This window comes from Nannospalax galili, unplaced genomic scaffold (genome assembly GCF_000622305.1).
Source record: "Nannospalax galili isolate Female #2095 unplaced genomic scaffold, S.galili_v1.0 scaffold787, whole genome shotgun sequence".
NCBI classification, from domain to species: Eukaryota; Metazoa; Chordata; class Mammalia; order Rodentia; family Spalacidae; genus Nannospalax; species Nannospalax galili.
The window spans coordinates 2,234,341-2,250,915 of record NW_008356318.1 but is presented as its reverse complement, the minus strand read 5'-3'; the positions used below and the strand labels follow the sequence as shown (position 1 = coordinate 2,250,915).

The window sequence follows — 16,575 nt, the reverse complement described above, 5'->3', positions numbered from 1 at the left end:
CCGAGGTGGGTCTTTGCCCGGGGGGTTTTTATCTCCCCGGCCCCACAAGAAACCAAAACAAAGGGGTTTAAAAAAAAAAAAAAAAAAAAAATTCCGGGTGTGGCGGTACGTGCCTTTAGTCCCAGCACTTGGGAGGCAGAGGCAGGTGGATCTCTGTGAGTTGCCTTAAGGGGTGTTTCATATTGTCTGACAGAAAAAAGAAAAATAAAGACTGGGAACCAACCAGCTGTTTTCAGGCTAATGGAACCCTGATATTTTTAATAGCCTCTAAGGCTACTGTAACATTACAGGACTTGGAAGAATACATAGATAACATTAATGTAAAATAAATAATGAGAACTAGCAAGGGCCCTTAATATTCCATCATTTTGTTTTAAAAATATTTAAGTGCTAACTCTATATCAGGCACAGATCTAAACTGATGTAATAGTGAGCAAAACTGAACATGTCCTTACATTTGTGAAAATAAAAAGCAGGTTAGGAGCAGAGTTGGGGAGTGTGTGAGAGTTTAAGCTGAAGGTGAAAAGAACACAACTTGTCTCTATTTATTTAATGGCAGTGCTTGCTCTAAACATCGGCATGCTGGGCAAGCACTCTAACACCAACATGCCCTTTTGAAGGATTTTGAGCTTTATCTTAAGGGATAAACCTTCTAAAGTTAGTAAGATATTTTTAAAACATACATTCTCACTAATCCATAGGGGAACCTTGAATGATAGGTGTTACCAGAATTCATTAATGTATGAGGAAACTAGGGCTTTGAGATTATTTGACCTCTGTGAGATCTATACACAATAGAAAATGTTGGTAGAAAAAGAAGGCAGGAAGGTCTTGGGAAACAGAAGGGGTACTCATGCTTTTTGCCTGATCCAACTTTATTAGGGCTTTTGAACAAACCCATTTTCTAGGCCCAAGTGTGCAGACCCTTGTAAAATCTAGTTTTTAACAAAAGAACACTGTGAAGGTAGTGTAGTTAGAATGTTCCATCCTCCATATCTGATCAGGCTCTTCCCATTTCCCAGGTGGCAGGTAGTCACCCTTGACCTTTTCACAAGAATGCTGTTAAGTCTCTTTAGTCATTGTTTCCATTAACCTCTCGGTAGTTCTCCATCCACTGATGTCCCCTATTCCCTGCTCCTTGACTTTAAATTCCTACTTGTATTGGCTCTGTTTTGGGTGGAGACCAGTCTCTTTCCTCTACTGCAAGATGGCATTATAAAGCCCTCCTCAACATTGCGTTTTAACAGGTATAGGTCTTTTTTTTTTTTTGTCTTTTTGAGACAGGGTCTCCCTGTAGCCCCAGCTGGCCTGGAACTCACTATGTAGACCAGGCTGGCCTTGAACTCAGAAATTTTTAATACCGATTTTGTGCTGGAGGGGCACACTTGTGAAGGTTTCGTTACCATTTTATAGAGAAACCAAGACTTGCAACCACGTTCAACCTAAGACTATCCTATTCTTCAACACTGTGAGTGAAATGATGCTTCTAAATAGTAGCTTCATGTTGATTCAGTGACTTCAGAGTACAAATGACAATTAGCCCTGGAGTTGAAGGATGCTCAGAGCCAGGGAGAGAGAGGGGTGAAGGAGTAAAGATACTCGGGATATACAGACTTAATTAGAAAGCAGGCCAAGGCAAGGAGAGATCTTTGAATGCTTGGGATTCATTCAGCTGGTCAGCACACACAAAGCCATATATTATGCCATCTTTATTAAAGAGCTGCAACGCCTCCTACAGTATTTACAATCCAGGTGAGGCTGTCCCAGTTTCGGTCCACCTCAAGGCGGTGACCTGGATGCTTCATGGGTCGGATCTTCAGTGGTCTTCCAGGTCCCAGTTCTCACCTGCGGATTCAGGGTCAGGAGTTAAGCTGGTTGGGCGGGGAAACGCAGACGTTGGGCCTGGGAAGGAAGCGCACGGCGCGGTTTGACTCCGAAGGCGATCCGTACCGTCCTGGAGTCAGCGGCGGAAACATGGCGGCGGTGTCGGTACTAGAGAAAGTTTCAGCCGAGGCCTGGCTGTGCTAGTGCGTGCGGTCTCAGGCTCTCGTTCTCCCAGGCTTGGCACTTCCCGGTTCCAAGTCGCAGACTCAGCCCGGAAAGCCCCTTCGGCCTTTTGCTTCGCGGGCCTCCGAGCGCAGTAGCGAGCGGCGGCGGCGGCGGCGGCCGAGCCAGGTAGGGGCTGCGGGAGAGCCTCGGGCGGCGAAGGGCGCAGACGCCTCTCCGGGCTGGGACAGGCCAGGCCCCGCCCCTCAGGTCCCGCACTGGCGACCGCCAAGGACACCCTTCCCCCCCAAGCCCTGCATGATGGTCCCTTCTCCCAGCAAGGCGTGCTGAGCAGCCCAGTCCTGCCTCACTCTCCATTTTAGGGGATGCCTAATATTCGGGAGATAAGTTGTATTGCTGCTGCTCAGTAAAGAGGAGTTTAGTGTTGGAGGTGCCATTCTCCATGAGATGGGCCTAAAAAGTGATTAGCGGAAACTCAGGAAAGAAAAGACCGCAGTTCCCCAACTCTGCCTCCTTTGTGCTGGTTTCAGCTCTTGACACTTCCCCCAGAGAGAACAGAAATAGAAAGATAATGAAAGTGATAGATACAGTGTGTCTTGAAGTCCATTGCCTTAGGAAGGACACACAGCTTTCTGTGTTGGAGTGAATTAAGTGATGGCTGGAGTAAGGCTAAAAGAAAAAATTCCTGGAATTCCCCCTTAACTCAGCTATATCTATTAGCTGTGGTGTATTAGACAAGTTGTTGATTTTTCTTTGCGTTAGTGAAGTATTTAATCACTTATTACTATTATTTTTAAATGTGGTTATTTCTGTATTCCACCCCCTCCAAGTTGAATACCAATTTGATGACAGAGTCTGCTAGATACTGAGCATGCATTGTGGAAGAGAAACCTCAGAGACCTTGTTACCTAGAATGCAGACAATAATCAAGTGGTGAAGAATATTTTTCTTTTCCTATTACAGAGAAAATGCAAAGATCATACAATGAGAGGCGAGCCTCCCAAGAATATGATTTAATCCCAGACCTGAAGAGTTTGAGTAAGCAGGTGTGAAGACAGATAGGAAAGAACTGGAGGAGGAAAAGGAATATGCCCAGACAGGGGATAGTATTTATGTAGTACAGGACTGAAGTGTCAGTCAGTATGTCTGGAATACAAAATGAGAGGAAAAGTGGAAACAGATGGGGCAAGAAAATTATTCTTGTCCAATGTAGAGTGCTTCATAAGGCACCATAAAGAGTTTAGACTTTAATACTAAGGGGGATGGAAAGCCACTGGAGAGTTTTGCATAACAGAGTAACTTCGTAAAACTCCTCTTAAGCACACTTCCTATAGAAGGACAAGAGTGGATAAAAGAGAGACATTCAGGCATAAGATGATGGTGACCCAAATTGGGAATGAGAAGTAGAAATGTGAAAGAGATGTTAGAAGAAAGAATAGTCAAGAACTGGTGAGGACTACATGGTAGGCAGAGAAGAATTGAGGAAGGTTAAACTGGTTTGTAGGATTGAGTGTTGGGAGGCATTGCTGGGTTTCAACCCATATGCTAAGTATGCCTTCTATCACCAAGTTAAATCCCCAGCCTAAGATTTTAGAAAATAGACTTCACAGTGACTAGTGCTGATGGACAATTCTGTGGTGTTTTAATTGCCTCTGGAATTTTCCATTTGAATGAGTTGTGGCACCCCAAATGAAAAGAATTATAATGCTTTTTATTTTTGGCTCTCTCTCTCTCAAAGTTCAGAAGTGGGAAAAGATTTGTACATTAGTCTTAAAATTAAGGCCCATAGGAAGTTGACTGTGTGTATTCCACGATATGAATGTACTGTATTATATATTACTGTATTTATTAAATTATATAAATTGAAAGTATGGAAATGAATGAGATGACCCAAAGATTGATGTAGTGACAAAACCCTGAAGTTGAGATTGGGTGTCCCAGGGATGGGTTGGCAATGAAGGGCTTTCAGGAAGACCAAGGAGAAACCACTGAGTTAGGAGGAAAGTTTGGAGCCTTGGTCTTTAGAAGCCAAGGAAGGGCAAGTTTCAGAAGTTGATAGTACTCAGCAGTGTGAAGGCTTTCTAAAGAATGTCCAGGATACTAAATGCATAGCATCCATTATGCTCAGGAATTTGCAATCACTTGAGAACTTAGCAGACAGGCTACATAAGAGGGATCAACTTTAGTGTTCTGAGGTGAGGGGATGAAAACTGGAATAATTAAATATTAGCTCTCAAGAAGAAAGAAAATTGAGCTTCATGGAAGAGACAGGGATGAACAAAGATTGCTTTGGCTTTGTTGTTTTTGTTCCTTTACTTTTTTAAAGTGTTTAAAAACACCATACCTACACGTGTTTTAAGTACTAATGGATAAGAGATAAGTGAGAGTTTGGGCAGATTTAGGCTGCACAGGGAAAGGATTCACTTCTTCACTTGCATTCCTACATGCAGATGGAGGTGGCTTGTGCTGTTGGAAACTCAGGTAAGCTCCTTTCTGATGACCCTGTAGGAAGTATAGTCATGTGGTGAAAATGCAGTGGGAAGTGGGTGTCAGAGATTTGAAGAGGAGGAAGAGGAGATTGAATAGTCACAGAATGGGAAAGAGTGTTGACCAGAAAACAGAGAAGGGGCATCTCCTGAATAGGAAGTAGTACTCTTCAGCAAAGTGTGAATTTTTTCTCACTCTGTTAATTCTTATTCTAAGCCCATATCATTCTACTAGTATAATGTTTGTATAGCACAGAGGAATCTTATATTATGAAACCTGAATGAGTTCCAGACTTTATCATCAGTTTCTCACACTTAAGTAAAAAGATGCCAAAATATACCAAAGGAAGGCATTTTCATGTTTTAAGAAGTGACTGCATGAAAATGTAATTGAGCAAAATTTGTTTGAATACTTTATTAAATAGATTTAGTAATAAAAATGTGGCTTTGGAAATATAAAAGTAGAAATATCCTAGTGATCTAGAAATAATCTTCCCCAGCCAAATGGATTACTTAGGAGTTAATTCCGGGTTATCTTATGTTTCTGTTGGGTGTATCTTTTAGTGTTCCTCTATTAAGAAAGTATGAATAAACTGATCACTATCTGCATGTGTGTGCACGTACGCGTGTGCATGCGTGCGTGAGAGTATGGGCCAGGACACTCTTAGCTTGTGGAGATCAGAGGACAACGTTCTGGAGTTGGTTCTCTTGTTTGGTGATAAAACTCAGGTTGTCAGGCTTGGTGGCAAGTGTTTTTACCCACTGAGCTTTTCTTTTTTTAATATTTTATTTATTATTTTTATTTTATGTGTATGAGTGTATCACCTGAATGTGTGTGAGTGCATGTACGTGTCATGCAGTCCTGAGGAGGTCAGAAGAGGGCTTCGAATTCCCCTGGAACTGGAGTTATGGACAGTTGTTAGCTGCCGTGTGGGTGCTGGGATTTGAACCCAAGTCTTCTGCAAGAACAGCCGGTGTTCTTAACTGATGAGCCATCTCTCCAGCCCCCCTCCCCCTGCCACTGAGCTTTTTAACTGGTCCCACAATAATTTTTTTTTACCACTATCATATTGTAGGTAAAATTTACGGGTACATTTAAGGTTGAAATAATTATTTGGGTCCTCTAGAAAATAGTTGTAGTGACTTTTAAAATGTAGAATTGAAGATGTTCTTCATTTACTTTATCATGATTTGATGAGCATTCCAATATTTCAGAAGCTCAGCAATTGACCTACTGAATAGATAGCATTTAGATTTGAAAAGTAAATGACCCTGGAACTGGAGTTAAGGATCGTTTGCAACCACCATGTGGGTGCTGGGAATCAAACCTGGTCCTCTGCAAGAGCAGTCAGTGCTCTTAACTGCTGAGCCATCTCTCCAGCCCCTAAGTTTATTTTAATGGGAGTGAAAGTGCAGGGAGAATTATGGATCAAATTTAGGGACTGAGTAACTTTAATATAGTTAAATTTTACTCCCAATTAGCTAAACAATGTAAAGACTGAACTTTTATGGCATTTTAGAACTGTGTTGTAAAGAGATGTAGGGGATTTTAGAAAAATAATAGTGGTTTCTATTTCTGCATGCTAGTGTTTTCAAATTAGAAGTAATGATGAAGTCCCTCATTCTATTTAGTAGTTGAGCAGCTTTTCCTTGCGTCAAAACCATGTGCTTATAATTGAACCCAACTTGAACATTCAGACAAGAATAGATTAGGCAAGTTCGGCACCATCTCTGACAGGAAGATTCCATTGATACTGATTTAGTCATGCAGTTTTAGCAAGATGAATAGAAAGCACAGCCATTTTCTTTTGTTTAAATTGCAGAGTTTGTAAGCCAGAAACAGTTACTATTAAGATATATGCAAATGAGATGTTGAGCTGGATTTCAGAAGGACCTTTATTTTTCTCCGATTTTGTATGAAGGAAATGGCACAAAAATTTTATAAAATTAGCACTGAAATATTTGTTCTTCTTTTTAGATCACTATAAAGAAAACTTCTGAGAAAATGTTGGAGTAGAGGTTACCTATACATTGGATTTGTTGAATGAAATACAAGAAGTTCCTTTTTGTGCCGTGGGGGAGAAGCCTACATTGCCAGATTACATGTGTAAATCACTGCGCTACTGCTTCAGTCATTGTCTCTACCTAGCAATGACCAGACTGGAAGAAGTGAATAGGGAAGTGAACATGCATTCCTCCGTGCGCTATCTTGGCTATTTAGCCAGAATCAACTTACTGGTGGCTATATGCTTAGGACTTTATGTAAGATGGGAAAAAACAGCCAATTCCTTAATTTTGGTAATTTTTATCCTTGGTCTTTTTGTTCTTGGGATTGCCAGCATACTCTACTATTATTTTTCAATGGAGGCAGCAAGTTTAAGTCTCTCCAATCTTTGGTTTGGATTTTTGCTTGGCCTTCTATGTTTTCTTGATAATTCATTCTTTAAAAATGATGTAAAAGAAGAATCAACCAAATATCTACTTTTAACTTCCATAGTATTAAGGATATTGTGTGCTTTGGTGGAGAGAATTTCTGGTTATGTCCGGCATCGACCCACTTTACTAACCACGGTAGAATTTCTGGAACTTGTTGGATTTGCCATAGCCAGCACAACTATGTTGGTGGAGAAGTCTCTGAGTGTTATTTTACTTGTTGTGGCCTTGGCCATGCTCATTATAGACCTGAGAATGAAGTCCTTCCTAGCTATTCCAAACTTAATAATTTTTGTAGTATTGTTGTTTTTTTCTTCATTGGAAATGCCCCAAAATCCAATTGCTTTTGCATGTTTTTTTATTTGCCTGATAACTGATCCTTTCCTTGACATTTACTTTAGTGGACTTTCAGTAACAGAAAGGTGGAAACCTTTTTTGTACCGTGGAAGAATTTGCAGAAGACTTTCAGTTGTTTGTACTGGAATGATTGAGCTTACGTTTTTTATTCTTTCAGCATTTAAACTTAGAGACACTCATCTCTGGTATTTTGTAATACCAGGCTTTTCCATTTTTGGAATTTTTTGGATGATCTGTCATATCATTTTTCTTTTAACTCTTTGGGGATTCCATACCAAATTAAATGACTGCCATAAAGTATATTTCACCCACAGGGCAGATAACAATAGTATTGATAGAATCATGGCATCCAAAGGGATGCGTCATTTTTGCTTAATTTCAGAGCAGTTAGTTTTTTTTAGTCTTCTTGCAACAGCAATTTTGGGAGCAGTTTCCTGGCAGGTAAGCTTATGTTTGTTTGTTTATTATGTCTATACCAAAGATAGGTGATAAGATGCTTGCTTCAAGAGTTGAAGTTTGAACTTCTGGAGGTTATATTTCAAAGAGACATACTTAAGAGTCGCTGATACTAAACCATTACCCATTATCTACCGTCTGTGGTTTCACTCTTTTATGTAGCCTTTCTTCTAAAGATTTTACGTTAAAAGGAATTTTTTATGTATAATACTGTATCAGGCTTTGAATTATAGATTAGAGAATCTCTTTGGGGGGGCACTTTTTTGAGACAGGGTCTCTCTGTAGCCCCATCTAGCCTGGAACTCTCTTATGTAGACCAGGCTGGCCTTGAACTCACAGAGATCCACCTGCCTCTGCTTCCTGAGAGCTGAGTGCTGGGATTAAAGACATATGCCACCATGCCTGATGTAGATTAGAAAATCTCTTAAAAAGGAAAAGTCAGGGTTGGAGAGATGGTGCAGTGCTTAAGAATACTTATTGCTCCTACAAAGGACCAGAGTTCCTTTCCCAGCACCTTCATCTGGCAACTCATAACTTCTTGTAACTCTAGTTACAGGGGATCTGATGCCTTCTTGTGGCCTCCTTGGGCATCCCTATGCATGTGGTGCATATAAACTCATACAAGCACATACACATGAATTTAAAAATCTTGAAAAAAAATGGATTTTGTAGTATACTTCCTTCCCCAAAATGTTTTTTTAAAAAGATCCTTGAAGACATTCAAACTGTGCTTTGGAGTTTATATTTACAATATTTTTAAAAAGTTATGTGTGTGGTATATACATGTGTATGTATCCATCCATGTGAATGTATAAGTGTGTGTGTCTGTGTGTGCGCGCACTTATATGGAGGCCAGAGGTCTATGTGAAGTACCTGTCTTCCTCAATCACTTTTCACTTTATTTATTTATTCATTTATTTTTGGCCTTTTTGAGACAGGGTCTCATTGTAGCCCCAGCTGTCCTGGAATTCAATATGTAGACCAGGCTGGCCTTGAACTCACAGAGATCACCTGCCTCTGCCTCCCAAGTGTTTGGATTAAAGGCATGCGCCACCACACCCTGCTTTCACTTTAATTTTTAACCTTTTTTGAGACAGGATTTCTCACCAAACCTGGAGCTTACCGATTAGGCTAGACTAGTTAACCTACAAGCTCCAGGGAACCTCTCCCCAGCACTAGGATTACAGGTGCCTGACTTTTCACTTGGATTCTCATTCTTAGTTAACCTACAAGCTCCAGGGAACCTCTCCCCAGCACTAGGATTACAGGTGTGTACCACCATGCCTGACTTTTCACTTGGATTCTCATTCTCGCATGCCAGTACTTTACCAACTAAGCTGCCTCCCCAGCCACGTCTACAGTATTAACCAACCCAGTCCTTTTTCTTTTGAATATTTATTGACAGTTCTGGGAACTATGCTGAATGCTGAAGATCTCAAAATATTCTGTTGTTAAAGAAGGCTGTCTCTGTAATAGCAGGAGGAAGAGACTGGCATGTAAACAATTTTTATTCTGTTGTGACAAGCACTATACCTTGGTTGGGCTGTGGGCATATAAGATCAACTCTTCTTGTTGTAATTCTTTGCTCCGGTTTGTTGCTGCTGCAGATTTCTAGATGTGAATGTTAAAGGGAAATGTGAAGACTTGCCTGGGCATGGTACTTTCTAGTCAGTGTGAACTGGGGCAAGGAACCTGTGTGGGAGTCAGCAAAGGGGGGAAACATCTTGGGTGTTACCTGAGGGTAACTTTCTCATTCTATTCTACTTGCCAGTTGCTAGGGACACCCAAAATAATAATGATGTCAGAAAACGTAGCAAGAATTTTCCTCCCTCTTCCTCTCAGTGTTGGCCACTTTCCCAGTCTTAACTACTTTTCTTTGCCAAGTCAGCCTCATTCATGCAGGACACCTTTCCAGGTCATGAAACCCTGTTAACTAAATGCCTTCTTATAACTGAATTTCTCTGTTTTGTATATACCATGGGTCTTCAAGAAAAGTATGTATACCACTGGAAGCATACCAAAGCTTTCTAAGGAGTATGTCAGCAAAGATAATTTTAGGAGAATCAGTTTCCATGTTCTCACCTTCCATTGTACTCTTTCCTAAAGTTGATCTGCTTGAGACTGTCACTCAAGTTAGCCCTGGAGTGGTATCCATTTGAGTTTTAATGTGCAGGTCTCTAATCGCAAATGGTGAGGGTCGCTTAATGTCTACATTAGCCATTTATCTTTCTTACTGAATTATCTTTTGAATCTTTAGCTCATTTTAAAATTGGGTTATTTGTCTTGAGTTCTTTGTATATTGTGGATATAAGCCTTTTATCAGATAAATGATTTACAATTTTTTTTCAATCTATGGCTTTTCTTTTTATTTTCTTGATGCCTTTGAAAAACAACCACTTTTAACTTTATGAAAGACAGTTTATCAGTTGCTTTACTTATGGACTGTGCTTTTAGTATTTTATCCAAAAATCTGCTGAACTGTAAGTCATCCAAAATTTTCTCCTGTGTTTTCCTCCAGAAACCTTATCATTTTAGCCTTTACATTTAGGTATATGATCTATTTTAATTTCTTGTTTATGGTGTAATGATTTTTTATATAAGTATCTAATTCAGTAACATTTCCTGAAAAGGCTAAAGATTAACCTTTACCCCCACTGAATTGCCTTAGTATACTTGTCCAGCATCAAATGTGAGAGTTCATCCTTGAGCTATTTTGTTATATTGATCTGTATGTCTATCTTTCAGCCAGTTTTGTACTATTTTTAAAAATATTTTCTGATTTCTCTTAAAACTTATTCTTTGATCCATGGGTTTTTTGTTTTTACAATTTCATTGTATGATATACTAATATTTGGGGATTTCCCAATGTTTTTCTTTTTTGTTGTTGATTTCTGGTTTATCTGAACTGTGGAGGACACATTTGTAAGATTTTAGTCTTTTAAGCATGACTTTTTTTTATGACCTGGCATATGTTCTAGTCCCTCTTCACTTTAAAGAATCTTGAAAAGAGTCAAATCTGTGCTATTGGGCAGAATATACAATAAATATCAGCTGAGTCAAGTTGGTTAGTAATGTCCTTTTGTATCAGTATCCTTGCTGATTTTCTTTCTAGATCCATCAATACTGAGATATTAAAATGTATTATAACTAATTGTCTAAATAGACAATTTTTAAGGATTTTCAAAAATGTGTGTGTATGTGTGTGAGTGTAGATACATGCATGTATGTGGGGGTGCTCCTGGAGGCCAGAGGAGTATCATATCCCCTGGAGCTGGAGTTAAAGGCAGTTGTGAGCTTCCTAATGTTGGTGTCGGGAACCTAGCTCTGGACCTCTGCAAGAGCAGAAAGTGTTCTTAACTGCTGAGCCATCTTTCCGGTCCTCAGTCCCCTGACCTCCTTTATTTCAATACCTTGCCTATATATAGGAACAGATACAGCTTTTCTCATGGCAAATGTCATAGTTTAGTAGTTTCATTAGAGACCCCATTACCTGCTGGCAAAGCTTAGGGTATTTACTATAGAAAAAAAAATTGCCAGCTTTTGTTCGTGACTGTTGTTTCTTATGTATATTTGAATTATGTGATAACTTGTTAATGTTCTGAAGAATTGACCTTTGTAATTTTGGGAATACCTAAGAAATCTTTGCTAGAAATCTTTGCTAGAAATCTTGAGCGATGATGCCAAACCCATTGGTGAGCAGCACACTTAAGTGGTTTATTAATTTACCTGTTCAGGACTAAAGTAAATCACCTGAGTATGTCTGTATGCCCCAATTACTTACTACTTGATAACTGCTGTCTCTGATGGAACTGTGCCTTGCAGGCGATTAGATTTTTTTTAGTTTAATTTTAATTTAATATATTATAGAAAGACTTCTGCCCAATGTTCTCTGAACATTAGTATGTGTTCTGTGAAATTAGTATACTCAGAGGAAAAAAATGCTTAAAAAATACAGAAATAGAAATATTTCTACATTTAATCTGTCCGTGAAATCCTTACCTATAACTCTTATTAATCCCATTACCCACCTGCCCATCCTACACACCTTTTAATCTCTGTGTGTGATCTGTCTTTAGACTTTTGCCTAGGATCACACATAACCTCCATATGAAATAATTTGGGAAGCATCCACTGGGTTTCCATAAGTTCGAGTCATTTCAAATGATATAAGAATCAGAGAATTGTATCATGAAAGGCAAATCATTAAGTTCTATGTTAGAAGAAGAATATTTTGGAGATAATAACATTATTGCCAATGCAGGTAAATTCTTAGAGCTATCTCAAATTCCTTAAACTGGATTTTAACAGATTTTTAAATTGAACTATTTCTACTTAGCGTTTCTAAATATTGTTCCTAATTAACTTTTATATCATATCATCACATTTCTGCAAGAATAATACTGATGTATTCAACTGTATTTCTTCCTGTCTCATTAGCTTTTCCATCAGTGGATTTCTACTGGGAAACTTTTGTACTGATTCGGTGGGGATAGACCTAGTATGGCAAGCAAAATGAGAAATTCAAGAAGCCCTTAAGTAGTAGATCAGCTTGTCAGCCTGGGTCAGGATTGATGAATATAGAGATGGTATATAGCCAGATCATCAGTTATTTTTATTTTATGAAATTTTCATGTCATAGATAAGAAATCTTTGCATAACACCATCTAAATAGCTTTGCTTTTTGTTAGTTCTACCAGTTTAATATTGCCAGGATGACTCAGTAGCTTCATTCCAAGTCATTTACATTAAAGAGATGGAATTTCGCCATTAACTTCTGTTGTGTTTTGTTTATAATCTCATTCTGACTTTAAAGTGCATCATTGCAGCTGTTGTTTCCTACAATTTGTATTATGTTCATTGAATGTACTATGTGCTTCCATCTTTTAAACTTTTTTTTCTTAAATAAGTCAATTATAAAGACACAGTATCATAGTATAGCTAGTTTCACTGCTTAGGTATAGGCTTTTATGATAATTGATAAATCACAGAAGGATAAAAGGGACACGGGATCCAAATACCTAGAAACATGCCACATGGTGTATTCTTACATTCAGACATTCTCTCTGAAATCTTTCATTGAGCTTTTATATGCCTTTCCTTGCTAACCATTGTCATTTGCAGTTTCCACATGGGTTTGATGATGATGCTCGGTACAGTTTTTTGTATAAACCTTTTTGACCCAAACTCAAAAAGCCATAATCACAGTTGATTTGACTGTAGGTGGAGTGGCAGTTCCTGGTTATGACAGACATCTTAATATCAGCCTCCCAGCCAAGGAAGAGATGAACTCTAGATGTAGCACAGCTGATACTTCCATCTTACTTTCTAGCAAGATGGAAGTATCAGCCTTATTCCTTCATGTGGCATGGGGATCCTTCAAATATGCTACTGAATTCAGAGTGCTCATTAGTCATAGTTTTTCTTTTACTTCATTTGTTTTCTTCCAATTTAGAGCCATTTTGGTCTCTGGGACATTATTTTAGCTTGAAGCTAAAATGTTTCCAGACAATTATGAACTGGGATGTCCTAATACATTTTATGTTACTCTGACAGTGACAGAGTAATTTATAAAGAAACGAAATTTATTTTTCGCAATTTGAAGACTGGGGGAGCCCGATTTCAAGGTGCTGGCAGTTGGTAAGGCTCTTACTATGTTACTCTGTAGTGGAAGGAAGGAAAGAGAGGGAAACACAGAGAGAAAAGAGATGAAGGGTTAAGAAGTTCTTTTCATGGCTTCAGACACTTTAACAATCATCATTAATGCATTTTTGAAATCCATTTATAAGTTCTGTGCTCTTGTGCCCCATATACCTCTCATTAGATTTGAGTTTCTAGTCATGCTTTTGGGGGCCACATATTAAAACCACTGCACAAGAGTAAATGCCCCTCCAAGAACACCAAGGACAACAGTCTGAGTATTGTTTTCTTCATGGAGAAAAAAATGTGATAGAATTCTTGACAGAGATAAGTTCTGAGAAATGCATTGGGAACATTATGGAGTATTTTGTGCTAGATATATTTTTATGTATTTCTAATCTGTAAAATGTGCTTACCAAACAACCTCTTACTTAACCCATCTTTTTGTCATGTAGCCCAAGTTGATATTAAACTTAAACTTTTTTTAACATTTACTCATTTATTGATATATTGTGTACATGTGCATGTGTGCATGCACATGTACATACCATGGCACATGTGTGGATATCAGAGGATAACTTGAGAGAATCAGTTCTCTTCCTCTGTGTGGGTCCAGGAAATTAACTCAGGTCATCGGGATTGGTGGTAAGCACCTTTACCCATTGAGCCATCCTACCAGCCTTTGATCTCTTTCCAACTCTGAGTGCTAGGGTTATAGATAGGCACAACTAGACCCAGATTTTCCTGAATAATTTTTTAATATATCCCTTGTTGAGAGAAAGAGGAGAGAGAATTTAAATACTAGCCTAGCTAGTATAAAAAGCCTGAGGGAATTGTATTAATCCAAAAACCTACTGAAAAATTACACATACAATATCCCTACATGAGTCTGTGAGTATAGGTGAGGACTATATAACAAGAAACAGTGCCAGACAGGAGAAACCTTCCTTTGAGTGGTTGGCCAGGGTAGCCCAAGAGATTCCCCAAATTATATAGGCTGTTGCCATAGTCCTTGATTGCCTCCCAGAAGTTGATGGTAAGACCCTACTGCTGAAGACTGAACTTACTTTGGACACAGGATTTGGAGCAATGGAGCTGGAACTGAACTGGAAGCCACCTCCCCTGAGGGCTAGCTCTCATATCTTTGGAGAGCACTATGCAAGCTGATAAGGTCCAACCCCAGCTTCAAGGCCTAAAAACCAGATCAATGACCAGCACAGCAAACAACATTGGTGCAGTATTTGGAGGTAATCAACAGCTACCGAGTTGGAATTACAGCCCACTTAGTGGGAGGAAACTCGTGTGTGATAATGTGAATCTAGCCAAATACACAAGACTGGAGAAGTCATAGATCTTAGAGAAAACTCCAAGGCTGTCACATCCCTAGACAAATGCAATTTCTTACTATGTGCAAAATATGTATCCTTAAATTTATAGACAGGTATCCCAGTCACCACCCATCAAAGAAACTTCTTTTTCTAGAGACAAAGATAATTACAGAGTTCCACAACTGGTCACACACAGAGACTGTGAATTGCCCAAGCCTAAGTGGTACATCTAAGATGCAAATTCTACACCTGAGGCTCACGGAGCATAGCACTGGAAAAATTGTAAGAGCCAGGGAGGTTGTGCATGACCAGACAGAAATAGTCCTTCAGGCTTCTGGGACTCTTCCCATAGGAACTTACAGCAATGGTGTCAGCCTGCACAAGACCCATGCAAACTAAAGCAGGACAGAACTGTGGAAATGAGCAGCAGGCCCCAATCTTAGTCGAAGAATTATTGACAACTGATTACTGTTGGGTGAGAAAGAGCTGATCTTCTTAAAGAGAGGGACTCTAGATAGGCTGACTAGATCCCAGTGGATGAACTTGCACTGAGGGACATCTGGGGACACTAACTTTACATGATAGGCCATAAGACAAATGGCAGAATGTGTGAACTCCAGTGGGGGGACTGTGGGAGGGTGTCAAAGGGGAAGTGGCTATAAAGATGATTTTCTGTATGAAATACACAAATAGTCAATTAAAAATTTATTTTAAAAATTAAAATTTTAGAATGTAAAAAAATAAAAATTTTTCTTGTTATAACAAGAAATCAAGACTCAAAGATTAATTTGTTCATGTACACAAGGTGACTGAGGTAAAATTTAATCAAATTATAACTCCAAAGTATTTCCTTTCCACTACACCCTAATGCTTCAACATAAAAAAGTAACAACTTAAAACTACAGGGTTAGGGTGCAGTTCATGGTAAAATGCTTGCCCTGGGTTCAGTCCCTAGCACCACAAAACAAAAAGAACAAATTCCTATAAGATGACTTTCATAATGCTGTTGGAATTCCTAAACTAATAAAGTACTTGAAAGTTGCCTTTGGTTTTTAAATCCAGGATTTCCCACATTGAAAAACATTGTATCTCTATTCACATATTGCTCTATCTTATTTTTATAAAGAATATTTATATGTTTCCTAATTGGACTTCACTTTCATGTTCCTTAGATCGATCTCTCTCTCTCTCTCTCTCTCTCTCTCTCTCTCTCGTGTGTATGTGTGTTGCATGTGAGTGCACACATCAGGCCTAATGTTCTATCACTGAACCATGTCCCTGGCTTTTCTATGTATATTTTAAAATTCTAGCTTACTTCAGGTGACTTATATAAAATTACTTCCACACAAACAAACAAGAATTACATGTTTCTGATACATACAATTTTGCATAGATATGCTACATGTATTTTTTGATATCCATTGTTATGAGATGTTTTTATGGCCATGACTTGAAGGCACAGCTGAAGAGAGTACTGACAGCTAGTGATTAGTTGTATTCAAAGGACATTATCATGTCCAGTTTGTATGGGCTCTGCAGTTTGAATCACATCTTAAATTTTGATATTGAATGTTAGTTAAGCTTTGTTTGACTGTGGCAAAATACCTGACTTGGCTTAGTTGGGGAAAGAGTTATTTTAGCTGACAGCTTAAGGAGTTTCAGTCCATAGTCCTTGGTTCCTCTGATTCTGAGCTGTGATGAGGCAGAGCAACATGGCTATGGGAGTGTGTGGTAGAGGCTACTCACCACAGGTCAGCCAGCATGCACGCAATCCCTCGTAACTCTTACCACAGAAAAGTTATTCTTACCTGACCTTCTCTTCTTAGAAACTGTCCTGATTTTAGAGATAATATACAGGATTTTTTTTTAAA

The 16,575-nt window shown here is 39.0% G+C and overlaps 1 protein-coding gene across 3 annotated transcripts in view; it reads left to right on the top strand.

Annotated features, from left to right (window-relative positions):
* Window positions 1-1,672: 1,672 nt before the first annotated feature.
* Tmem168 (transmembrane protein 168) overlaps window positions 1,673-16,575 on the top strand; it is a 30,023-nt gene continuing 15,120 nt past the window's right edge. The window contains exons 1-3 of one of the 3 annotated variants that reach the window (XM_029556882.1): window positions 1,673-2,175; window positions 4,458-4,488; window positions 6,472-7,724. In XM_029556882.1, the coding sequence (XP_029412742.1) occupies window positions 6,597-7,724 (1,128 nt within the window). In that variant the 5' untranslated portion in view covers window positions 1,673-2,175; window positions 4,458-4,488; window positions 6,472-6,596. The remainder of the gene's footprint in view (window positions 2,176-4,457; window positions 4,489-6,471; window positions 7,725-16,575) is intronic. The other 2 variants (XM_008854529.3, XM_029556883.1) reach the window with 2 other exon arrangements.